The sequence below is a fragment of the Notamacropus eugenii genome, chromosome 1 (genome assembly GCF_028372415.1).
Source record: "Notamacropus eugenii isolate mMacEug1 chromosome 1, mMacEug1.pri_v2, whole genome shotgun sequence".
Lineage (NCBI taxonomy): Eukaryota > Metazoa > Chordata > Mammalia > Diprotodontia > Macropodidae > Notamacropus > Notamacropus eugenii.
Window position 1 is genome coordinate 297,847,812 of NC_092872.1, and position 26,380 is coordinate 297,874,191.

General features: G+C 34.5%; 1 protein-coding gene across 3 annotated transcripts in view; it reads right to left on the minus strand.

Moving 5' to 3' along the window:
- TOGARAM1 (TOG array regulator of axonemal microtubules 1) overlaps positions 1-26,380 on the minus strand; it is a 108,629-nt gene that overhangs the window by 20,877 nt on the left and 61,372 nt on the right. For all 3 annotated transcript variants that reach the window (XM_072629267.1, XM_072629266.1, XM_072629268.1), the window contains exons 7-12: positions 23,522-23,622; positions 11,796-11,945; positions 8,899-8,994; positions 7,549-7,724; positions 3,465-3,633; positions 3,044-3,169 (exon numbers count right to left, since the gene is read on the minus strand). In XM_072629267.1, coding sequence (XP_072485368.1) covers positions 3,044-3,169; positions 3,465-3,633; positions 7,549-7,724; positions 8,899-8,994; positions 11,796-11,945; positions 23,522-23,622 — 818 coding nt within the window. The remainder of the gene's footprint in view (positions 1-3,043; positions 3,170-3,464; positions 3,634-7,548; positions 7,725-8,898; positions 8,995-11,795; positions 11,946-23,521; positions 23,623-26,380) is intronic.

The following is a 26,380-nucleotide window of genomic DNA, read 5'->3' on the forward strand; positions in this document are numbered from 1 at the left end:
TACAAAGTGACAGGATGAAGTCAAAGTTCTTCCTGTAGGAAATATTTTGGGAACTGGGAAATAAGTAGATAAGAAATTTGGAAAGCAGGATCACATCTAGCTTATAATCCATTTTAATAAATCACTGGCTCACTTGAGTCTCTCTATATCTAGATATGGGACAGTGAGGTGGTGCAGTAGATATTAAGTATGGTGTCAGGAAGACTCATCTTCCTGAGTTCAAAATTGGCCTCAGGTACTTAGTAGCTGTGTGACCCTGGGTAACTCACTTAACTGTTTGTCTCAGTTTCCTCACCTGTAAAATGAGGGAGAAGGAAATGGCAAACCACTCCAGTATCTTTGTCAAGAAATCTCTGCCCCCCTCCCAACCTTCCTCATGGGGTCATGAAGCACTGGATATGACTGAAAAATTGAATAACAACATCTGTATATAATAAAATTAAACTAAATATATATTTTGCCTCTAGACTTTACGGTCTGTTAAAATTGATACTACTGATGCCAATTTTAATAATCTTAAGTCCTAGAGTGTTCAACATCAACAAGCATTCATTGAGAACACATAATTTTTTAAAGCCCTGTGTGTGGTAGGACCTACTGAGGACATAAAGAGGTATAAGAAAATTCTAGACAGCTTGCAGTCTAGTTAATCAGAGGGACACATACACAAAAATAAAAAAAGCATTTTAAATCTGATATTGTAGTCATAAATTAGGATAACCTAGTGGAATTAGAAAAATGTATTATCTGGTATATTTGGAAATGAGAAATAATCAAATATTTTGATTAAAGAGTTACCATGTTTAATAGGAATGTATGTGTAGAGTTCATATGAGATTGCATGACTTCTTGGGGTGGGGGGGAGAAAATTTGGAAAATCTGAAAACTGAAAACAAATAAATTAATTAATCTTGGAAAAAAGTTGCCATGTATGAACCCTAATGTATAACAAAAATCAGATTAAAACTTTATTTTGCAATTTCAAGGATCTGTCAGCTTCATTGTTATTACCTTCACTGAAGCAAAATGTAACACCTCTGTCCCTTAGCAGGCAATCTTTAAGATTATGTACCAAAAAATGTTTTGCCTGATGGCCAGTGCTCTGGTGTCATCTCAGAACAGGTATACCATCCATTATGAGGCATATAATTAAAGCCTTTCCTTCTTGGTTAGACCTACCACCAAAGCTTATGCACTATTTTTACAAAGAACCCAGGATTGCCTCTACAACATCATGATGTACTGAAGGAGAATAGATAATAAAATATACTTCACACTAAATATGAATATAATTTAATCTTTGATAGACCAGATGACTACTGAAAAAGCTTTATATGTAGTAAATACAAGTCTCTATGTACTATCATAATCATGAATATCTAAAGAGTTTTTACTGATCCTGGTTTAACAACAGAGAAGTTGGTAAGCTGCTAGAATTAATCATAAAGCATACTGAATTTCATCTTAGAGCTGCTTCTGAGCAGGAACTGTTTTTTGACCTTTCTTTGTACCCCAGTGCTTATTTATATGCCAGTACCCGGCATATAGTGGGTATGGAATAAACGTGTATTGACTCTGACTGATCATAAATCTAGGCAACTCTGGAAATCTTATCCCTTCTTTATTTTCAATGGAGAAAAAAACCTAATATCTTATTACATAAAAAAAAAAATCTAAACAAAACATACTATGGGGAAATAAAACTTACTAATAAGCTAATGCATTAATTATAGTATAGTTTACATTACCATTTCCAAATTTTAAATAGTAAAAAGTTCCACTATGATTACATACCATTATTAAATAAAACTATGTGTGGAAAAACCACATAGCAGATGTTTGAATCTTCCAAATTTTATTTGTAACATTAAGTCTAAGATCAGTCACCATTATCATTTGCAAACATTTCTAATTAAGGCACACTCATATTTGCTCCTCAATCCTAATACATGTAATATACTATTTTATTCTTAACTCTACACATTTCTTAAATTTATATATCACTTTTATTTTCATCTACCTCTAAGTGTCAAATGTCTAATAGTTAAATTTTTAAAAACAGACATTTTGATGCAAGACATTTCCCAACACAAATCCAATAAGCCCCAACGTAGAATATTCCCAGAAAGTTAAGAAAAAGTGTTTAACAGTGTAATTATGAATGATACTTGTCAATTTTGCTTTTGCAGTTTACTAATTAACAGAAAGGAATGTGACTTAACTTTGTTAAACATGGTAATAATAATCTGTTACATTATTTACCCTGAATCTTACTGCATTTTAGTCTTATCTTTATTTAGAGTGTTGTAGTAACTGAGTACTTTGTACCTTTGGGTCTGCTTTTCTCACACAGCATTCCTTCATAAAAGTTTCCAACGAATTTAAAAAATGATAATGGAAATCTGGAGACCTATATTCTATTCTCAGTTCTGCAATGACTGATTTCTACTTGTAACCACAAATTACTTAACCTCTCTATATCTTAGCTAGAAAATGGGATGGTGAGATATAGTCCATACCTGTCTCTAATAAAGTTAAGAAAGCAGTCTGATTAGTCAAACATTAAGCATTTATTAAATACCTGAGGCTACAAAGAAAAGCAAAGGGCAGTCCCTGTCCTAGAGAAGCTCACAGTCTAACAGTAGAGACAACATGAAAACAACTATGTCCAAATAAGATATATACGAGTTTGATCGAAGACAGTTGATAGAGGGAATTTAATTGGATCTTGAAGGAAGAAAAATCAAAGAACTTTAAAATTAGAAGGGAATTTAGGAATAATCTAACAATTTAGCAGATGTTTTTATGGTATGTAATCTACTGGAGTTAGAAAAATGTATTATCTGGTATATTTGGAAATGTAAAATGATTAAATATGACTAATGACATTCGGTGACTCATTCATTCAAGGCTACCCAAAATCAGGACCACAACAAAGATCTCTGACTTCTAGTGCTTCTTCCACTGTAGTGGCCACAAAAAAGTCTTGTTAATGTAATCAGTATCTTTTCAACATTAAAAAAAATACAAACAATTAATTTACCTGACTCTGAAAAAAGTAAAGATGGTGATCTTTTTAAACAGGATACTCCTTTTGATGAAGGGCTGAAGGCAACACTTTCTAAAGATAAACCTGATATTACCACCTCATCTCCAAAAATACTCAAGTCTAGAAGAGAAGAAAAAAAAAGCTAGAAATTTAAATGAAGATAGTCTATTACCTTAAATAAAAGCTTTACATTCAGCCTAGCAATTTATTTTCTTTTTAGTACCGGGAGATTCAATATTTGATCTACAGAGACTACTGTGTCAAATGAAAAAATTTCTCTGGTACTGACCAATATAATATTATGATCCTGATCATATCAAATATTAAAGCAAAACACATCAGCTAGTATAATATCAGCACAAACATACTACAACTACAGCCCCCATCCCCAACCCCCAACGTGAACTGAACTAACTTTCTGTTGCCATTCTCTCAGCTTCAGTATGCTTAATTCGTTCTCTGGGATTATGTTCCTTTTTTTCATGATCTTTGACTTCAAATAGTTCTTTACGACTTATTTCTTTTTCTTCCTTTCTCTTCTGTCTCATCTTGTCATAAGTGGATTTTGAAATAGAAGCTTTAATCTGCATTAAAAGTTGAAACATTTGAAGATAAATACGTAGTTTAAATAAATACTAAAATTTTTTCTAATCCTAGACACATATTCATCCATATCTATAACAAAGACTATTCTATATGGAAGAGATAATGAATGGCCATCTGTGTGGTAAAAAATGATTAAATTTTTTTAAAATTATTTTTTATTTTTTTTTTTAATGTTCTACAATCACCACCATAAAACTTAGATTTTTACCTCCCCCACCGCCCTCCCTCCCCAATATGGCATACAATTCTATACAGGATCTACATATACTTTCCTATTGTATATGTTTTCACTATAGTCAAGCTGTGAAGATGAACTAAAATAAATGAAAGAAATCATATAACAAATTAGAACATAATACACACACACACACACACAGAAACATGATCTGCTACATTCTGCGAATGAATTCCATAGTTCTTTCTCTGAGTGTGGAAGGCATTTTGCCTTAGAAAACCATCGGGAATTTTTTTTTCTTTTAAGTTCTTATGTTATTACGAAGTTCCAAGTCTACCAGAAAAAACTCTTGCACGCTGTGGTCGTTGCTGTGCACAAAGTTTTCCTGGTTCTGCTCCTTTTGCTCAGCATCAGATCATATAAGTCCTTCCAGGCCTCTCTGAAGTCTTCTTGTTCATCATTTCTTACGGTGCAATAGTACTCCATTACATTCATATACCATAATTTATTCAGCCATTCCCCAATTGATGGACATCCCCTTGACTTCCAGTTTTGGGCAACATAATGATTAAATTTCAATGCTGGCATCCAAGTGTAGAAAAAATAATTTGTTATATTATTAGAAGTGTGAAATGTTTCAAGCTTTTTGAAAAGTGATATGACATTATAAAGAGTTATAATAATCAGTAGTCCTTCTGCTAGACTGACAGTCTAAGGGCATTATTAATGTTGAAAGGTGGTTATAAAACTTATCTGCAAAAAACATTTATAGGAACAGTAATTATAATGGTAAAAAAAAAAATGGTAAAAAAAATTAGAAACCTGAGTCCCCAACAACTGGAAGACAGGCTACAGAGTACTTATAAATAGTTATAATCTAATAAATCATTCTGTAATGTTGGTGACCCTAGGTCCTTAAAGCAGATAGCAAATGACAATACATAGCAAACTCTGGCAGAGTCTCCTAAGCTAGTAAATCTTTGGAGTGACCAGAGGCCTACAGTTATTTTCAAAATATTGGTTTCTCTAAATATGGTTTTTCTAATACCAAATTAGATAAGAACAAGAACTAGAAGTTTTGGTATCCAATCACTCAATATTTATTGAACATCCACAATATATCAAACACTGTGCTGAATGCTGGGGATACAAAGACAAAAGTAATATATTCCCTTCCCCCCGGGAGCTTACATTCTAACTGGGGAGTCAATAAATACATAAAGAATATATACAACAAAATGTAAGGTTGTTTTTTAGAAAGGAGAGCACTAACAGATGAGGGAATCAGGAAAAACTTCTAGAGCTTGAGCTGAATTTTGAAGGAAACTAGGGAGTACAAAAAGTAGATGTGAGGAGAGAGAGATCCCATGCTATGGGAGAGAGACAATGAAAAGGCAAAGAGATTCCAGATTCTCTCTCTGTGTGTGAAACTGCAAACAGACTAATGTGACTGGACCATAAAGTATATGTTAGGGAGTATGTAAGAGAACAGAAAGGTAGTTAGAGGTCAGGTTCTGAAGAGCTTTAAATGGTAGGCAAATTTATTTTTGATTTTACAGATAATATGCAACTACTGTAGTTTACTGAGTAGAGAGGTGATGTGATCAGCCCTGTACTTTAGGAAAATTACTTTGATGACTATGTAGAAGATGAACTGCAGTGGCAAAAGACTTGGGACAGAACAACCAATTAGGAGGCCCACTGCAAGTGTCCAGGCAAGAGGTTATCAAGGACTGAACTAAGATGGTGGCTGTATAAGTGGAAAGAAGGGGATGTATATAAGAAGTATAGCAGAGATAGAAATGACAAAATTTCGCAGATAAATGGACATGTTGAGTGAGTATGAGTGAAGAATTGGAAGCTAATACTAAGGTTGTGGATTTCAGTGAATAGAAGAATGGTGGGTTCCTCAACAATAAAAGGGAAATTTATATAAAGGATGAATTTAAGATGAATAATAACAATGAATTGTTTTGGACATACTGGATTTATAAAGCCTATGAGACATCCATTATGAAATATCCAATTGCTATTCTGTGATGCTGAGGTACTAAGGCTACACAATTACACCTGAGAATTCTCCACAAAGAAAAGATAATTGAACTTATCAGGAAAAGAGAAGATGGCCCAGAACAGTCTTGAGGCAGGTCCCATAGCTAATGAGTGTAACATAGATGATGAATTACAACAGAAAAAAGAGAAGTGGATAGATAAGTAGGAGGAGAATGAAGACATTCCAGAAGGAGAGGGTACTCAACAGTATCAGACAAGTCAAAGATGTTGAGGATTAAAAAGAGGTCATTAGAATTGGCAGATCATTTTTAACTCTGAGAAGAGATGTTTCAATTGAGTGATGAGGTTGGAAATCTGACTGCAGAAGGTATCTGGAAAAGTGACAGGAGAGAAAATGGAAGCACTAAGTGTGCTTCTATAAGGAGTCTGGCTGAAAAAAGGAGGAGAGATATAATAGGATGCTAGCTAATGGGGATGAAATAAAAAGGAGGAGAGATATAGGATGCTAGCTAATGGGGATGAAATGTCAAGATCCAGTGGAGGTTTTCTAAGATTAGAAAAGACAGATGTTTCATGGGCAAGCATCATAGAGAAACCAGTAGAGAGAGTGAAAACTAGAAAGAATAAGCAGTCAACTGAAACAAGTTTACCCCTGACCTGCTGAAATCCAGCTGCTGATGGCAAGAAATGGGAAGTGGATCAAAGAACAGAGCATCAGTATCTTCTAAGGAAGTTTAAGTACAATAAACGAATACCCACAATACTTAGAAACTATCTTCAGTGGTAAGCACTTAATCCTTGTGCCATATAGGGAGACGGAGCAGCCAAGCACAACTCATAATGCCAGCTTGGCACACAAACTCTTCTGTAAAGTCCTGGAAGCAGACATCAAGAGGAAGAGTCCTCATATAGCAGAACTGAAGTAATGGATAAAAGTCTCAGAAAATAAGGATGAATGGTTTAACAAAAGAGATAATCTGCCTGCTTGGAAGGGGCAGACACATCGATGGGATCAGAGATATGTTGAATTTTATGTGACTACATTGCAATATTATCATACCATAAGAAATAATTAATATGAATTTTTTTAAAATGGATTCACATGAAGTAATGTAGAATGAAGAAAGTAGAAGTAAAAGAATAATATACACATAAAGCAGAACAAAAATTCATGTTAAATACATGACATCTTTTTTACTACCTTGTTAAAATTAATTTAGCTATTTCTGTTCCTTAACAAATGCTAACGAGAAGTCTACAGTTACATGTACAACCATTTATAATACCATTTTGGTTATGTTTTTCTTTTGTTTATGTTTAAATATTTGGATACTTATATGTGACAGCAGTTAAAATAAATTTTCCTGTGAGAGTTCTAATAAGCATAAAATTCACTATCGTTACGATTTATGTATTTCTTAATTCTTGTGCTGTGTAACTGGTTTTTTACTAGGATATTAATCTGATACTATTCTAGTGCATTCTTGAAAAAACTGGGCCTAGAATATTACTATATGTCAGTAATAGAAATAAGGTAGTTTTTGATGAGAAGAGAAACCATCTATTACTTAAGATCAGACCACTTCAAAATTCAGCAAGAGATGGTTAAATCAAAGCATATTTAGTTAAAGTCTATAAAACAATGACTCAAAATTCAGACTTTAAAAAAGATAATATAGCCTTTAAAATTATAACATAGTCTTACATCTTTTTCATTCTCAACATCCAGATATGGTAGAGTGTTCTGTTGGACTGCTCTTCCATAAATCCCTGATGGTGGCTCAATGCTTGGTTTAACAGAGAATGTATCCCCATTTTCCACAGAAGGTATCACTGATTGGTTGCTTGTAACTGGAACTGAACTTGAGATTCCAAAAACACCTGAAATCAATCAACCAGCAACTAATCAATGAATGCCTGCGCACAAGGCACTGTGAGAAATACAAAGACAGTTATTGCCTTCAAGAGGCTTATAAATTTACTTGTGAAGTTTAATAAATACATGAAAAGCTAAAAAATGGTATGATACAACAGTATAAGGATATTAGAAGACAGTAGATGATTATTATTAAATGAATATTACAGACAAGTGTTGCAAATTGATAGATGAGATTATGGACTAGATTGGCCTGAGTTGAGTTAATCTTTCAAGACAGGTAGAATTCAGAAGAGCAGGGGAGAAAAAACAAACAAATATTGGGGCAAGGGGAACGTGAACACAAACAGAAAAAACAAAACCAAACCACAAGACATGTTGGAAGTATAGAAAACTGTAAGTAAATTAGTTCACGGGGGCAAAAAATAAAGTAAAAGAACAAGAGATAATGCTAGAAAAAGGTCAATTGGGGCAAATCGATAAAAATGCTGAATACAGGTCTAAACTACATCCTACAGGCAATGGGGAGACATCAAAGAGTGTTTTAAGCAGTGGGGTGACATCAAATGAAAAGGTAATAATTATTCATTGTCAATGTTTTATTACTTTAAAAGTTTTCATTTCAATTAAAAAACATAAGTGGAAAAATAATGCAAACTAAAAGACCTCTATAAATAACATTTAAAATTCTCTTTTCTTTTTCCTTTAATGTGAAACTAGGAATTAAATTCTTGTTTGTCTAAATGTAGGTGGAAACCAACATACTCATATAAATTTAAGCTGATAATTTAAGGAATAAGCAAAAGTTGCCATCCCAATTCTAGCTTCCATCAAACTTCTTGTTAAAAAAAAAATTATATATAGTACAAAGCATTTAAACATCTTGGAGATAACAAATGTATTGTATGTTGTGGCTATTAAGTCATTCACTAATATCCTTACACAAGACCTTATTACTGAAAAAAAAAAATCACTTATGTGAATTCATTTTCGAGTTCTTAAGGAGTATAAATAAGTTCTGATGCATTTCTAATTAATTTCAATTTGAAAGACTTTTTCAAAATCTTTATTGAATAAACACCTGAATTAAACCAAACTCTCCTTTTCTATTTCAAACAGAGAAGCTTTCCTCTGTGTGAAGGCTATAAACAAGACTAAATAACTTTGAAATCTTAATACCTTTTCCAACAACTACTACTGAGTCTTCTGATAAGGCATTTGCTGAAGTGAAGTCAAAATTGGAAATTTGCTGTAAATTTGATGACCCTGTAAATCCTAAAAAAATAGGTTTAAAAAGAGAATAAAATTTTTCTAATTGTTTTTCACTTCAATTATTTATAATGTAACAGCCTTTAAAATATATATAATTTTCATACATTCAAATATAATAAAGAGATAACATGTAAAGCGCTTTGCACACCTTAAAGCACTATATATTTTTGCTATTAATAATGATTATAATCTGCATTTTAGGAACAAATGTTTTTAAAATGTTTGAAGCAGACCAGATATGGAAAGTGAAAAATACTCTAGCTATATCTAGCTAATGGTCTGATCACTACATTTGGATAAACTTATGATCAAGTTGGTCAACTGACTAGTTTGACTAATATATTCCCCCAATTGATGTACTGAATGAAAGAAATTTTGATTGACTGTGGTCAGGTTTACCTCCAGATTATCTGTGCTAATGAGGAGAACTAATATGAAATCTGAAATACGAAAGTTATTTTTATTTGGTTCTGGAATTTAATATAACATTTATCACATTAGATTTACCTATTATATGTTTCTTGGCTTTGGTCAGTACAAAAATTCGTCTGTATTTTTAGTGCACATGTGAATTGGTAGCAAAAGGAGATAGTCCCCAAAAGTCAAACAATGGGAAAGATAAGCCAACATGGATTAAAAATTTGGCAAATCCCCACAGGCCATCAAAGGTTAGTAACAATTTACTAACTAGTTGAACAACTTACAATAAGGAAAAAAATAACAGTAATCCCAAGGGTAGGAATCATTGAGTTTTTCATAATTATTTCCATAGAAGTACACTATTCATACTTCTTTTTTATACATTTATTTATTCTTTGTATTATAGTCTTTGCTGTACAAACAGAAACTTAAACTATTATTCACTGAGTATGAAGAAAAAAAATGTCCAAAATAAACTTCATATAAATATGCCATATTTACTCACAATTTCCTCCCCTTTGCCCTAACATTTTCACTCTATAAATGGGGTTCAATGGAAAGAACATCTAGGGCCTCATCCATCTACCCTCAGCAATCTTCATTCATTTTATCCCCTCAGTCATCTCAAAGAAAGAGCAAATTGGGGCAAAGTTTCCAGGTGTCAAAGGGTAGGTAGGCTTAGGGAGACAAAGAGGAGAGAGGACCAGTTGGTCCTACAAAAATATATATAAATGCTTAAGATTATTATATATATACATATACACATATATATACACGCACACACACACATATACCACATGTATACATATATATGTATATATATACGTTCTTAAGCTGGAATCACTGTTTTGTGATTTTGGATTATTTCTAAAGCTACCCTTCATATTAATTTTAACGTGATTTCACTAGCATGAAAAAATATATGGGGGAGAGGGGTGATTGGGCTAATCAAGTGGAAAGAAGGATAAAGCCCATATACTGTAATATATAAATTGCCCTGGAGCCCACACGCCACCACTTTTACTAAAAAACAGTGACTCACCCAGAGTGACACAGCAATCAGAAGCAAAGTTAACTGGAATCTAAATCTACAGGCAATCCCCGCTTTTTGCTGCAATGCACTCCTGGAAATCGCATCAGAAAGCAGAATGGCGAAAAACGGATTATTTTTTTTTTCGTAAGCTTTCTGTAGTCTGGAGCTACCCTTGTCCACCATTAGGTGGTGGTCTTATCTTGCTATGGAATGCTGAATATACAGGAGCAGTGGGAAACAAGAGGAATGAGTAGCTTAAAGGGAGCTGATCAAGGCTGTGAAAAGTGAAGTACAGATACTTTTTTAGGCACTGCTGGATGTGTAGGTAGGGCACTGCCTGTAATGATTTTTTTAGTACTTCTTCACTTCTGAGTAAGTCTTCCTAAGTAGGACAGATTTTAACACCTTTGATCTACATATGAACTTCCTGCATCTTTCCATAGAGTTAGGAGTGCATTGGTAGGTCAGCTGCCTCTGAAACCTGGGCCTAGGAGAGGCAAGAAGGAAACAAAAGTGCAAGAAAAGACACAAGGCAGCTACAAAACAGTGAATTCAATGAAGCCAGAAGCTTTTAAAATTCAACCTTTTTTTTTTGTCTAATCAAAAACAAAACCAATTTTTAACAGTGACTCTTACTGGCAAGAAAAGTTCTTACTTCAATGAAGAAAAAGAACACTAAGTATATGTAGAGATTATACAAGGAAAATGTAATGTTTTTTTAAAAAAATTTTCTTCTCAAACTCAAAGTATGGGGAAGAAATACTCAAGCAGAGAAAATATATGAGTAAATATGGTAAAAAAAATTCACTTTATATAAAAGCTAAGGACAACTGGCTGCTATTATGACTAAACTATGATGACAAAACTAAACAATTACTATACTATACCATGGGTTGAGATTCTTTAATGAAACATAAATATTTCCTCCAACTCTTTCCTCCCATTCCTTGCTGCTTATAAATCCGAACATGAGACAACTGTAAATTATAAGTATTCCCTCTTGCATTTGTAACTCCTGAAAATTGCCCTTCTTGACACCCCCTACCCACATTTCTAAGGGGTAAATATAAGCAGTAGGATTCTTTCTGAAAACTTGATCAGAATAGTTGAGAGCGATACAAACTCTGGCTTCTATAAATTTTAAAACATAAAAGTGTTAACAACAGCTAAATGCTTGAGGCTTTAAGTATTTACCCACAAAATTTCCTTAATTTTTTTCCTCCTACCAGTTTTAGCAGTCAAATAATTTTAAAAATACTTGTATTTTATGGGGTAGTAATAAAAGAATTTGGTTGGGTAAATTTGGTATCTAATAATTCACTTTTATAAGCCTTAAGAAAAGTTCACAAACCTTTTGTATGTTTATAATGCTTCAGGTGTTCTTTATTTTGCATTTTAAAAACACTAGGTGAAACATCTTGCAACTTGTCATCTTCAAAATCACCACAATCATACCCATAGTTCATGCGCTGGCCAATTATGCTCACATTTGATGTAATTCCTGCATAATAAAATTCAGAGTAAATGTATTTAAAGATAAAGGCAATTCCGTATGTTTTAAACAAGCCTTCCCCACAAACTAGGACATGATTTTGATCAATCAGGCATTTCAATAATAATAATACAGGAGAAAATATAATGACACATACGGTGAAAAAGAATTTCAAGAAATTTGTGAATTTAATTTACACACAACAAATTCAAAGATTTTTAGCTCTTACAATATATTGTATTTTTTTTTTTATTTATAAAAATTTTGACAGGAACGAAAACTAAAAACCCTTACCAAACCCTGAAGTTTATTATTTTGGCATAAAATTAGGAAATTCATTAAAAGGTAGACTTTTCCCACTGTAGTAATATTACATATAGTTTGAAATTTCCATTCCAAATACACTGTTATTTCTTGTTCTCTGGTACTTACTAGTGTGACCCTGGGCAAGTCACTTTACCTCTGTGTGCCTCAGTTCCCACAACTGTAAAACAGGGAGAATAATAGCACTTACCTCTCAGGGTTGTTGTGAGGATTAAATGGGATAATATTTGCAAACTTTTAAAATACTATATAAATGGTAGTTAATATTGTTAAGTAGTAGATTAAGTATTAAGTAAGTTAATAATATTAAGTAGAATGTAAGCTCTTCATATACATCAGGTTTAAACTTACAGAAGGTCAAACAGACAAATTTATGTGGCTTTATAAGTTAGAGGTAGAGGAATGAAAAAAGTAGCAAAGTGATGAAGCAGAAATAGCTGTGGATTTGGAATCCAGAAGTAGTGAGTGCTGCTTGATGGAGACAGGAAAGAAGACCTGGGTTCAAGTCCCATCTCTGACATTGAAACAGAAACCCTGCCCCCCAAAATGCAAACTGATCTGGAAAACTGGGAATGGATAGACAATCTAAGTGTTAAAGGACTCTCTAAAAACCATAACTACAAAACAAAAAACATAGATACTATTTTTTTCAGTAAAGCATAAATGAAAACTGCCCAGATATATTAGAAACGAAGAACCAAGTGAAATTATAATATACTGATGTCCTCTTGAAAGAAATCCCAAAATGAAAATTCTCAGGAATATCACAGCCAAAATTCATAGCTTATAGATTAAAACAAAATAGTGCAAAAGTCAAGGAATGAAAAGTACCAAGGAGTGACAGGATTCATGCAAAATTTGACAGCTATAATTATAAAGGAGAAGAGATTTTTAGTAAGATAAGGCAAAATCAAATATTCTTATCATCAAGAATAATTTATCCTGCAAAAGTGAAAGTAATCCCTTCACTTTCACATTAATACCTTAATGTAATAGAGGATTATAAGAAGACCAAAGCTGACTAGAAATTTTGAAATAAGAAGAACCTAGAAAGGTTAAAAAAAATTTGAAGATCATTTCACTATACAATGATGAAATGCTTACATTATAACAGAGGGAGAAGAAACAAGTGACCTTCGAGATCTCTATTTCTTCAACAGTCACAGAGAGAAATATAAGAGAGAGCTTAGGAATTTTTTTGGTTGTTATTCTCTATTTTGATGGTTTTTAGAGAGGAATGAAAAGGGAGAGGAAAAAGAAATAAACTATAAAAAACAGGAAGAAGGGACTAGAGAAATTAACTATTTTTTATAATCAAGTAGTATGAGAAAAAGTACATACAAACATGGAAGGGGGGAATGAAGGAAAAGCCAACATGAACCTTACTCTGCTTTGAACCTATCGGTCAGTTGATACGGATTGATTATGTGCCTGCTATGTGCCAGGCACTGTGCTAACCACTGAGGATACAAAAAGAAGCAAAAGATAGTATCTGGTTCCAAGAAGCTTACAATGCAATGGGTGAGACAACAAATATGTACAATACAAATATGCCACATACAGGATAAACAGGAAATAATTAGGGGAGGAAAGGCATTAAAATTGAGAGATTAGAAAAGACTTCCTGTAGAAGATGGAATTTTAAGTGTAATTTGAAGGGAGCTAGGGAAGCCAGGAAGAAGAGAATTCTACAAGTGAGGGGCAGCTAGAGAAAATTCTAGGAGCTGAGAGATGGAGAGTCTGTGGGAACTGAAAATAGGCCAGTGTCACTGGACTGGAGAGTATGTTGTAAGGAGTAATAAGGTATAAAGACTGGAAGGAGAGGGGAGATTGGTTATGCATGACTTTGAATGCCAAACAGAGGATTTTATATTTGAGCTCAAACCACTGGAGTTTATTGAGTTGAGGTTGGGGGGTAGGGGCTAGATTTGTTTCAGAAAAATCACTTTGGATGCTAAATAGAAGAATGAATAGAATAGGGAGAGACTTCAAGCAGGTGGGACCACCATCAGGCTATTGCAATAATCCAGGGATGAGGTGATGAGGGGCCTGCACTAGAGTAGTGGCAGTGTCAGAGGACAGAAGGGGGTGTACAGGAGAGATGTTGCAGATGTGAAACTGACAGACCATAACAACACACTGGAGGATATGGGAAGTTGAGAGATAGTGAGGAGTCAAAGATAACACACCTCCCTTAGATAGAAATTGGGAGTGTGGATGGGGTAGGGCTTAAGGGAAAAAATAGTAAACTCAGTTTTGGACATGTTGAGTTTAATATGTCTATTAGGCATTCATTTCAAGATGTCTGAAAGGCAGTTGGAGATGTGAAATTGGAGGGCAGCAGAGAGATTTGGGCAGGATGTCATCAATATAGGTAAATATCGAGAAAAGCTGATGAGATCACTAAGTGAAATAGTAGAGGGAGAAGAGTAAAGGGCTCAAGACAGAGCAGTGTGGGACATCCATGGTTAGTAGGCATGAGATTAAGGAGAGAATAATCTCCTGAAAACCTAGGGAGAAGAGATCATCAAGGAAAAGAGGGTGATCAATAGGGTCAAAGGCTGAAGAGAGGTCAAGAAGAATGAGGACTGAGAAAAGATCACTGAATTTGGCAATTAGGAGATCACTTTTAATTTTGGAGAGATCAGTTTTGGTTGAAAGATGAGTCTGGAAGCCAGACAGAGTAAGAACAAAGTGAGAGGAGAGGACCTGGAGGCATCTACTGTAGATGGAGTTCTCAAGAAGTTTAGCCACAAAGGAGAGAAGAGATAGGATGACAGCAGAGATACAAGGATTAAGTGAGGGTTTTTTTAAGAATGAGGGAAACATGGGCATGTTTGTAGGCAGTAAGAAAGAAGCCAGTAAACAGGGAGAGACTGAAGATAAGTGAGAGAGTGGGATGATAGAGGGGGGATTCTGTTGGAGATGAGATGGAAAAGAATTGACATGGCAGGTAGAGGAGTTTGCCTTGGCAAGGAGTAGGGCCACCTCTGTGTGACAGGAATAAATGAGGAAATAGTGGCAGAAGGCATCTGAGTGATAGATAAGGAAGAAGGAAGAAGAGGGAGCTCAGTGAATGGCCTCAGGCTTTTTTTTGTGTAAAATATAAGATTCTCAGTTGATAGGGGAGCAAGGGGGAGCCATGGGAGGTTAGAGGGAAGAGGAAAAGGTTTGGAAGAACCATGGCAGAGATGGGACAGTGAGATGATAAAGTAAGTATAGAAAGATTGCTGAGCAGTAGTGAGGGACCAGGTGAGGCAGCGCAGCATAAATTTGGATTGGACCCAGTCAAAACAGTTGTGTGATTTTCTACATCTACATCTTCATTCAATGTAGCATGCATTTCTACATGCTACATGTAGCATGTGTGTAGAAGTGAAAGCAGAAAATAGTGGGAGTAATCCAAGGATAAAGTTTGGCAAGGCACAGTCAGCACTTTGATGGGGCGCCAGGGACTCAAGAGAAGAGACTAGTTTAGAATTGAAATGGTTTACCAAAATGTTGACACTGTGGTTGACACTCCAACTTGAGATGGAGAAAAGAGAAGTGAATAGCTAATACAGGGGTCATAGCCTGGGAGAGAACTGAATAGCTGAGGATTAAAGATTACGGTGTAGATGAAGAATTTGAGTTTGGGAAGACAGGAGAAGTGGAAAACAAATAGATTATGGTAAGACAATGGGGACTTCAGAGTTGAAACAAACCTAACAAAAACTTAAAACAAGACAGAAGTACCTGAATAGAATTTTGGAAAAGTTAGATATAATATCTACTAAATGGGAGTAGAAAGGAGTACACATATATTTAAGGTTTGTATGGCAACTTCAGAAAAAAACTTAACATTTGCTACGGCATAAAACATCATAAACAAATACAGAAGCAGAAATACTAAATACATCCTTTACTCAGCACAACCCAATACAATTATATTCAACAACATGCATCTGAAGAAAGGTTTCAAAATTAACTAAAGACCAAATAATTTAATCCTAATGAACTGGTGGGTTAAAGATTAAATCATAAAAACAATAGAAGTTTCACCAAAGAAAATGATGAGACAACATACTAATATTTGTAATTCATTCAAAACAGTCCTGGGGGGGAATTTATAGCTCTAAACAATTTCATCAACAAGCAAGAAAATAAATTTTTTTAAAAGTTAGAAAAACAACAAAATGCAAATCCCCAAACAAAACACCAAAATGGAAATTATAAAAATCAAAACAGAGATGAACAAAATTGAAATTAATAAACCCCATTGCACTGACAAATAATACTAGGAACTGGGGTTTTTTTGGGCGGGTAGGGAATGAATAAAATAAACCCTTAGTATGATTAAAAAAGAGAAAGGAAAATCAAATTATTGGCATCAAAAATGGAAAAGGACAACTAAGAGCTAACGAAGAAGAAATAAAGGAAATTATCCTGCTCTACTATATGCCAACAAAACTGAAAAGCCAAGTGAAGTGGATGAGTATTTGCAAAAATATAAGATACTCAGATTATAAGAAGAAACAGAGAATTAAAATAACTCATTTATCAGAAAAAGAATGTGAACAAGCCAAAATGAACTCAAAGAAAAAAATCTCAGGATAAGATGGATTACTAAGTAGATTCAATCAAATATTTTAAAAAAATTTAATACAGATTAAGAAATTAAAGCTATCTATAGTCATATGAAAACATTCTCTAAATCAATACTATTAATTACAAAAATGTAAATCAAAACAACCCTGAGGTACCACATCACACCTATCAGACTGGCTAACATGACAAAACAGGAAAATGATAAATGCTATCACTGGAACACTAATGCATTGTTGGTGGAGCTGTGAGCTGATCCAATCATTCTTGAGAGCAATTTGGAACTATGCCCAAAGGGCTATAAAAATGTGCATACCTTTTGACCTAGCAATACTACTTCTAGGGCTGTATCTCAAAGAGATTATAAAAATGGCAAAAGGATGTACAAAAATATTGAGAGCAGCTCTTTTTGTGGTGGCAAAGAACTGGAAATTGAGGGGATGCCTGTTAATTGGAGAATGAACAAGTTGTGGTATACTAATGCAATGGAATACTATTGTGCTATAAGAAATCATGAGTAGACAGACTTCAGAAAAACCTGGTAAGACTTATATGAACTGATGCTGAGTGAGGTGAGCAGAACCAGGAGAACACTGTACACAGTTACAGCAACATTGTGGAATGACTACTCTTCTCGGCAAAGTAAGATTCTGAGATAGTTCCAAAAGGCTTATGATGGAAAATGCTATCCACATCCAGATAAAGAACTACAGTTTGAATGCAGATCGAAGCAATACTATTTGTTCTTTCTCTCTTTCTCTCTTCTGTTTTGTTTTGTTTCTTCTTTCTTGTGGTTCATTCCATTGGTTCTGATTCTTCTTTACAACATGACTAATGTGAAAATATGTTTAATATGAATGTATATGTACAGCCTATATCAGATTGTGTGCTGTTTTGGGGAGTGGAGGGAGGTGGAAAAAATTTAAAACTCAAAAGCTGGTAGAACTGAAAGTTGGAAAATTAAAAATTAATTTAAAAAAATTTAATCTGATTTAATCCAATATTATATAAAGTGTTTGTAAGCTAGGAAAAGAAAGAATCTTATCAAATTCCTTCTAAGATACAAATATAGTCCCAATATTATAGTTTTGGACACCAGTTCTCATAAACCAAGACTCTCACTTGTATGATCAGAGCCTCAGAAATTAGACATTTTGCTTTCAGGACCCTGTCACTGGGCCCAACAGACATGCAGGGAATCTTCCACTATGTCAGGTATGAAGCAAAGGTACTGGAGAGCTGAATCTGAATTTCAATGAGTAGATAATCCCCAAGTATTTGCACAGGCTTGAGCTCTCTTTTTCCCTAGTATTTATATTACTCCTCCTTAAATGACTATCAGACTCCCCACGATACCTATTTTTAAAAAGGCTCTTCTTTCTTAAAGCTATCTAAACTACCTCCTCTACTCTAATTCTAAGGAGAGGGCTTTACTCCTAATTTACTGAGAAAACAGAGGCCATCTGTTGCAAGCTCCCTCTTCTACCCTGTTCTCCACATCAAATCCTCTTCATTTCATCCCTTAACCTCCTCAGTCTCTGAAGAGATGGCCCTTTTTTGATCTTTATTCCTTGGATTCCATTCTCCCCTTCTGGCAGCTTGCTTCTTCAGTCACATCCTCTTTAATCTTCAATTTCTCCCTATCTCCTGGCTCCCTCCTTGCTTCCTATAAGTTTACCCATAACGTCTTCCCCTCCCAATCTACAAAAGCCTTAATTTGACCATTCAAACTGTCAATTCAATTCATAAGCATTTATTAAGTAAGCATCTATCATGAGATAGGTCCTGGACTAGAGGATAAAAAAACAAAAACTGCAACAATCACTATCTTTAAGGAGCGGTTGTCATTGTTTATCCTTTGTTTTCAAAGAGGCCCAATGACATCAAGGGGTGATGTCTTGATTTATGTGTGAATTGGATTAAGTGAGGCAGAACTGCACAAAGTTGGTAGCCTCACTTTCTCTTCCAGAGTCATCAAGGACCAGTGGCAAGAGAAAAGTCAGGAAGACTGGTGATGGCGCAGGATGTAGTGTATGACTTTGATGTCTGACCAAGTTCTAAGCACTTCACAGCACCTGCTTTAGTAATTTTCATGGCCATTGGAACAAACTGTTCTCATATGTCTATTCTAATAGAAGTCTTCACATGTTTGGGGTAGACATCTCCCTAACTCACTGACAGATCTGAGGCCTGTCACCCTCAACCTGGTTTAGCTCATCAGCCTAGATAGTTTTACTGTGCGTGTTTCTCTGTGCACTCTGTAACTTTGTGGAACCACAGGTTAGAGTTGAGTGCTAGGTGTCAGACAACAAAGGTAGCTGAGTAGCCCTGAAAAGGGCTCAGCAAGCCTTCACACTATAGAGGTGCTAGTCCTCCTTGAACACTTCATATACACCTTAAAGAGTTAATATATACAGAAATAAGTATTAAGTTTGTTCTACATCCCTTTTCTCTTTCATAACCAAACTCTTAGAAAAAGCTATCTATATTTAACTGCCTCCCCCTCCTTTCTCATTCACTTCTCAAAACTTTTTAATTAGGCTCTTAACTTTTTATCAAACTGAAACTGCTCTCATAGGTTAACAACCATCTTTTAATCACTAAATCTAACAGCCCTTTCTCAAATCTCATCCTACTTGACTTTCTGTAGCATATGACATGTTGACACCTCCACCCTCTTCCTTATATTCTCTCCTCCTTGGGTTTCCATGAGTTTTTTTTTCTTGACCATTCCTAACAGTTTTGACCACTTCTCCTTAGTGTCTTTGGATGGATCATCATAAATGACTTGGCTACTCACTCCAGATAATTTTCAAAGTTCTGTCATAGGCTCTCTTTCCTTCTTAAAATTATTATAATTATTAATTTTACATTATATTAGATTCTCCTCTTGTAGTAATGTCAGATCTTAGAAGATCATTTCATTGTATTTGACTTTAAGATCAAAGGATTATGGGAACAAGATTTAGAGCTGGAAAAGGACCAGTGAATCCAATCCCTTTGTTTTACAGATAAAGAAAATGAAGCCTAGAGAGGTTAAGTGATTTGCCCAGGGTCCTAACTGTCTTAAGACAGTATTCAAACTCAGGTATTTCTGACTCAGAATCCAATGCTCAATCTACTGGTCCATTTGGCTGCCTCTATATATCCAGCACTAATCTCTTTCCTAAGTTGAAATGCCACAGGAATTTCAAACTCAACATGTCCAAAACAAAAATCACTACCTTATCACCACCTAATTCTATCCCTCTTCCAAATAAGTTTATTTTTTTTTTTGAGGACTCCACCTTTTTCCATTTTCTTCATTTACTCTTAATTCCCAGCCCCACTCAATCAAATGACAAATCTTACTATGAAGACTTTACTGTGATGCCATACTTTAAGTCTTATTACCTCATGTGGACTATTTCAATTACAGTATTTTAACTGGCCTTGCACCTTTCCATCTTTTTCCTTTTCTGATTCATTTTCCATGCAGCTGCCAAACATATAAAAGCATTCCCCTTCCTCAATTAACTCAAGAGGCTCCATAAACATATTCTTTGGTTAAACATATTTTTTCTGGTATTTTAAGTCATTTGCAATCAGACTCCAGCCTACTTTATCAGTCTAATTTCATAGGATCTGTAAGACACGGACATGTTTGTAAGAATGTTAGTAGAGAAGTAGTAAACAGGGAGAAACTAAAGACAGGTGAGAGAGTGGGAATGATAGAGGAGGCAAGAAAAGATGGGATGGAATGGAATTCCTTGTGCAGGTAAAAGGGCTTATCTTGCTAAGAAGGATCACCTCTTCAGGTGATACAGGGATGAAAGATGAGATGGGGGGACAGAAGACATCTGGGTAGTGTGAAAAGAGAGAGCTCTTGGTGAATAGTTTCAATTTTTTCAGTAAGCTATGAGGCAAAGTTCTCAGCTAAAAGGGTGAGGGGGTGATGGGAAGGAAGCCAGGGGAGGGTTGAGAAAGGAAGAAAAGGTTTTAAAGAGCTCCTATGGAGAGTGAGATTGTGAGTTAATTAGGGAAGAGTAAAAAAAAAAAATTTAAAGCAATGAGGGCCTAGTTAAGATAATGTACCCATAAAGCTGTATGAGATCCAGTCACAACGGTTGTATGATTTTTCTCCAGCTTCTTTCAGCTGCGTGTGTGTGCAGGAGTGAAGGCAGTAGATGGTATGAATGATCCAAGGCTGAGGCCATCTGCTGTTTCCTAAGCTCAGCATTCCAACTCTTATGTCCAAGCCTTTGTTAGACTATCCTCCATGCCCTAAACATACTCCTTTCTCCCTACTTCCTTCAAGCCCCAACTCATTTGCCACTTCCTTTCCTTATCTCCTTAGTTGTTATTGCTATCTCAAATAATCAGGTATATACTTATGTGTTTACATATATTGTTATCCTATAGAATGTAAACTCCTTGAAGAAAGGAACTGCTTTCCAACTTGTCTTTGTATCCTCAGGCCCTAGCATAGTAATTTACACATTGTAAGAAAGACAATAAATGTTTATTGGATTGGATCATTGCACAGTTTCTTTAAGCATCATTGTCATATATTGCATTCAAATTACATAGTTTCAATTTATAAAATTTGAATGTATAACTTACTAGGAAGATAATTAATATAATTAAGATATACTCAAAATTGCAACAACCTTAAAATAAATGTTATCTATGAATTTATTAAATCTAATCCATACTCTAACACAGTTTAAACAATCCCAAAACAAAAATTACATAGCCCCACAGAAGGTGGTGACATTTCAGATTTGTTTGGAAGTAGCTGGTTGTTAAAAATCAATCAATCAACCTACTATGTGCCAGGTACTAAATTAAACATTAGATATATAAGAATAAAATTTCAACAGTCCATGCTCTCAAGAAATTTACATTCAAATGAGGAAGAGGACATGTACACATATGAGAATAGAAAACACACAAAATAAATATAAGACGCTTTGGGAGGGGGTATCCTAGAAATGTTGGAAAGTTTCCTATAGATGGTGCTTGAGCTGAGTTTTGAAGGAAACCAGGTATTTGATAAAGTTGATCAATGTTGAAGAGGATGCATTCCAGGACTGAGGGACAGCCAATGCAAAAGCACAGACAAGGGTATAGGAACACCCTCCTTCCTCTATTCCAACTACTGACCTTCTTGACTTCCTTTAAGTCCCAAGCAAAATCCCACCTACGATAGGAAGCCCTCCCTCAGTGAATTATTTTCTATTTTACTTTTATTATAATTTGTCTGTACATATCTGTGTGCTTGTCTTCCCCCACTAGACTGTGAGCTCCTCAAGGCCAGGCACCGTCTTTTGCTTCTTTTCGTATTCCCAGTGTTTGGCACAGTGCCTAGAACACAGTAGGAGCTTAATAAATGCTTAATGACTGAGGATGATGTAGAATGTCACATAGAGTAAAGAGGTCAAGGGAGTTGAAGACAAAGAAGCAGCCATTAGACATGTTAACTCAGTAGATTATTAGTAACTTCAGAGAGAGCAGTTTCAATTGATTGATAAGGTCATGAGACAAATTGCCAAGGGTTAAGGAGAGGAGAGAAAGTTGAGGCATTAACTAAAGCCTGTTTTTTAAAAGTCTGCTCAAAAGGGAAGAGAGACAGAAGATGCTAACTAGTGGGGGTGATAGGATCCAGTGGGGATTTTTACAAGATGAAGGGGACTTGAAAGCATTTGTAGGCAAGTAAGGATGGAACCAATAAAAGGAAGGCACTGAAGATTAAAGAGAAAGTGGGGACGATTGTGGAAGCAGTCTACTAGAGAAGGTCGGTAAGGATGAGATCAGAGGTACATGTAGAAGTGTTGGTTTATGAGAAGGGCCACTTCTTCAAGAGATTGGAATAAAGGAGGAAATAGTGGGAGATGATGTTGGGCGGAGGTGGGGAGGCAAGGGACGGTTTCAGAAGAGGAAAGTAGAGGGAGTCTTTGGAGGAAGGTGTTCAATAACGTATAAGGCCAAGGATATTTTGAATCTGAAATTCATTTTTCTAAAGTAAATGACCCTATCTATTAAGTTTCCAGGCCATTTAACAATACTGTTCAATTCACTATCTGACACTAATTAGTTTTTATAATATTATTTCTAAAGAAAAAATGTTCCAAGCAAAAAGTGTTCCAGCAAAAAAAGCTTGGTCAGGTATAGCTGCTACAATGAATCACAAAATATCATGGAGTAATGCCCCATCCCTTCTTCTAAAAGCTAAATATCTATGAAGAAAAAGGGAAAACTATGAAAGTATACAGTATATACACTTCTTTAACTCATTTTTCTGAGGTAAATTTCTGTTACTTTTCATAAGTTAAACTTGTTAATTAACTTTAAAAATTAATTCAATTTTATTTAATTTCAATTACAAATTCTCTCTCTCCCCCACTCATGGAAAAACAAAGACTATTACAAATAGGTGTAGAAAAGGAGAGAAGGGAGGAAGGAAATATGCTTCAATCTATCCTCATCCCTACTCTATTTGGATATGGACACCATGTTTCACTGTCAGTTTACTTTAAACAAAAAAGCTCTAATACAGAAGAATGCCTGCTCAAAGAAACCTGAGATATGAAATATCCTCTGCATCACCATCTATGTAAAATTTCACCTTTTCCTCTAATGAGGAAGTTTCTTGCTTCTATCAGACTTCTATTTGTTTATAATATAGCTTTGAATACCTGAATTGGAGCTCTGTTCCACTACATGAGAGTTCTTATTTTTTGCAGAGGAGAATCTTGTTGAATAAGGTTTGGATCCAAATGTAGGAAAGATGTCTGCCCTAAAATAATACAAAGTAATCAAATAAGAATATTAAATATATAGAAAACATTTAGCACATCACTATTCTTCATGAAACTATGAGTAAGACATGAAAAAATCAAGTATAAAAATACTTATAATCAAAGTTGTCAGTTCACTACTGAGTCTACCCATTCTATTCAAATGCATTTATTCAAAAGTATATGCATATACGTATAATTATGTGTGTGTGGGGGTGTGTGTGAGACAAACCAGAACTTTCTAATTCCTTCTGAACGGTTGTTATGGGAGGATCAATTAACACTGGATCCAAAATAGCACATTACAAAATAGAATGATCACCAGTAACCCATTGCATTTATCTGTATCCCTGCACTAGTTTGAATAACTGAGAATTAATTGCACTATAAAAATAGGAATCAGCAACCAATGTAAATTATAAGCAGCTTTCTTCCTTAGAAGAACAGACAGAATAATTTTAGATAATTTTTTAGCTTTCTTTTCCTGGTATCAGAAAGACATGTATTTCTTATTTCATTAAAAAAGTAAATTATGGACAGTATCAGGAATTTTAAGAGAATGACTTTGAACCAGTATACATTAGTTACACTATAAATATCTGACAGTTGATAATATGAAACAGATCTTAGTAGACACTGATAACTATAAAACTAATCTGAGTTGGAGCACTGTTATTATTAATAAGAAATCTTAAAAAATCACTGAGTTAATTATTCAGAAATGTTCATATATACATACATATATACATATGTATGTAAATATATGTACGTGTGTGTGTGTGTGTGTATTTTGGATAAAATAAGTCCATTTCTTTTTTTTCTGCTATTTGACTTTACCGCCCTCTAGCACAGTAAACTTACATGCTACTCTCTACTACCCTAATTTAATTTTTTAAAATACAATTTTATTTTCAGTTTCAAATTCTTTCCTTTCCCTCCACTCCCCAGAAAGCAAGAAAATCAAAACCCCTTAAAAATATGTGTCATCATGCAATTAAAATTCCTGCATTAGTGATGTCCAAAAAAAAAAAAAAAAGGGAGAAAAATATGCTTCTGAGTCTATCAATTTTCTATCTGGAGGCACATAACATGTTTAATCATAAGTCCTTTGGAATTATTAGGTAATCAAAATTGCTAAGTCTTTCTAAGCTGATTATTTTCACAGTATTAATGTTATTGTGTAGATTGTTCTCCTGCTTCTGCTCACTTCACTTTGCAACATTTCATTAAGTCTTCCTAGGTTTTTCTGAAACCCTCCCCTTAATAATTTAGCTTGTTCAGCCATTCCACAACTGATGGCATTCCCTCAGTCTTTAATTCTTTTTTTTTTTTTTGTTTTCCCTAGTGAATATTTTTTTTCCTTTTTTTTATTAATTTATTTAACTTTTAACATTCATTTTCACAAAATTTTGGGTTCCAAATTTTCTCCCCATTTGTTCCCTCCCCCCATCCCAAAAAACCGAGCATTCTAATTGCCCCTATCACCAATCTGCCCTCTCTTTTGTCATCCCTCCCTTCCCTTGTCCCCATCTTCTCTTTTGTCCTGTAGGGCCAGATAACTTTCTACACCCCTTTACCTGTATTTCTTATTTCCTAGTAGCAAGAACAGTACTCGACAGTTGTTCCTAATTCAGTCTTTAATTCTTTGTCACCAAAAGAGTAGCTATTAAAGTTTTTATACATATAGGTCTTATTCGTCAGATCTATTAGTAATATTTCTGGGTCAAAGGTATAGTTTATATCTTTTGGGCATAGTTCCATATTGCTTTCCAGAATGATTAGACCAGTATAGAGCTTCACCAACAATTCTGTTTTCCCATAGCTCCACCAGTATATCATTTTAGTTAATCTGATGAATATGAAGTGGTACCTTAGAGCTATTTTAATTTGCATTTCTCCAATTATTAATGATTTAGAATATTTTTAATAAAGTTATTCTAACTCTGATTTCTTCCTCTGAAAATTATTCATATCCTTTTATCATTTACCTACTGAGAAATATCTTCAGTTTCTATTAGTATTAAAAAGGCAAATTAGGTTTTTTTTTGGTTGTCTTAAATTTAAAGGCATTTTGAGACCTTAATGACAGGGTAGGTACTTAAAAGTATTCTCTAAACAATCTAACATTAGCCCTTACTCTCTGCTAGACTAGTATTGCTACATAAAAATGATAGATTTCAAATCTGTGTAGTACTCCATATTCTAGCATGTTCACATGACATTCTATCATGAAATAACAGAAAAAGTGCTGGATTTGGTATCAGTGTCTTGCTCAAGTCCTTATTCAGATATTTACTTAATGACTGACTTTGGAAAATTCATTTCTCTCTCTGGACCATGTTTCCTTCTCTACAAAATTTAGGAGGAAGAGACCATATGTTCTAATGGGGATTATTTCATTCTTTATATGGTTATCACCAAAACCTATCACATTAATTTGTACTTAACGAATGCTTGTTGATGAACAGACTTCTAGAGTCTCTCCCAGCATGTTAGTACAGATCTCAGCATTATCTAATAAAATTGCCTTTTAGGACAAAGGAAAAATCTTTTGACTTAAAATTTCTGTTCTGATCATGCATTTTATTACTCTGATTTGGCACATGAGCTAAAACAAAAGAATTCTGAGTAAGAAAAAAAACTCAGCAGTAAAACATTTTAAAAGATTGAAATATATAGGTTATCATCCGAAGAGACAAACTTCTCACACCAGGGTATAGGAAATATAGTTACTTTCCTAGATCTAGTAATTCAAGC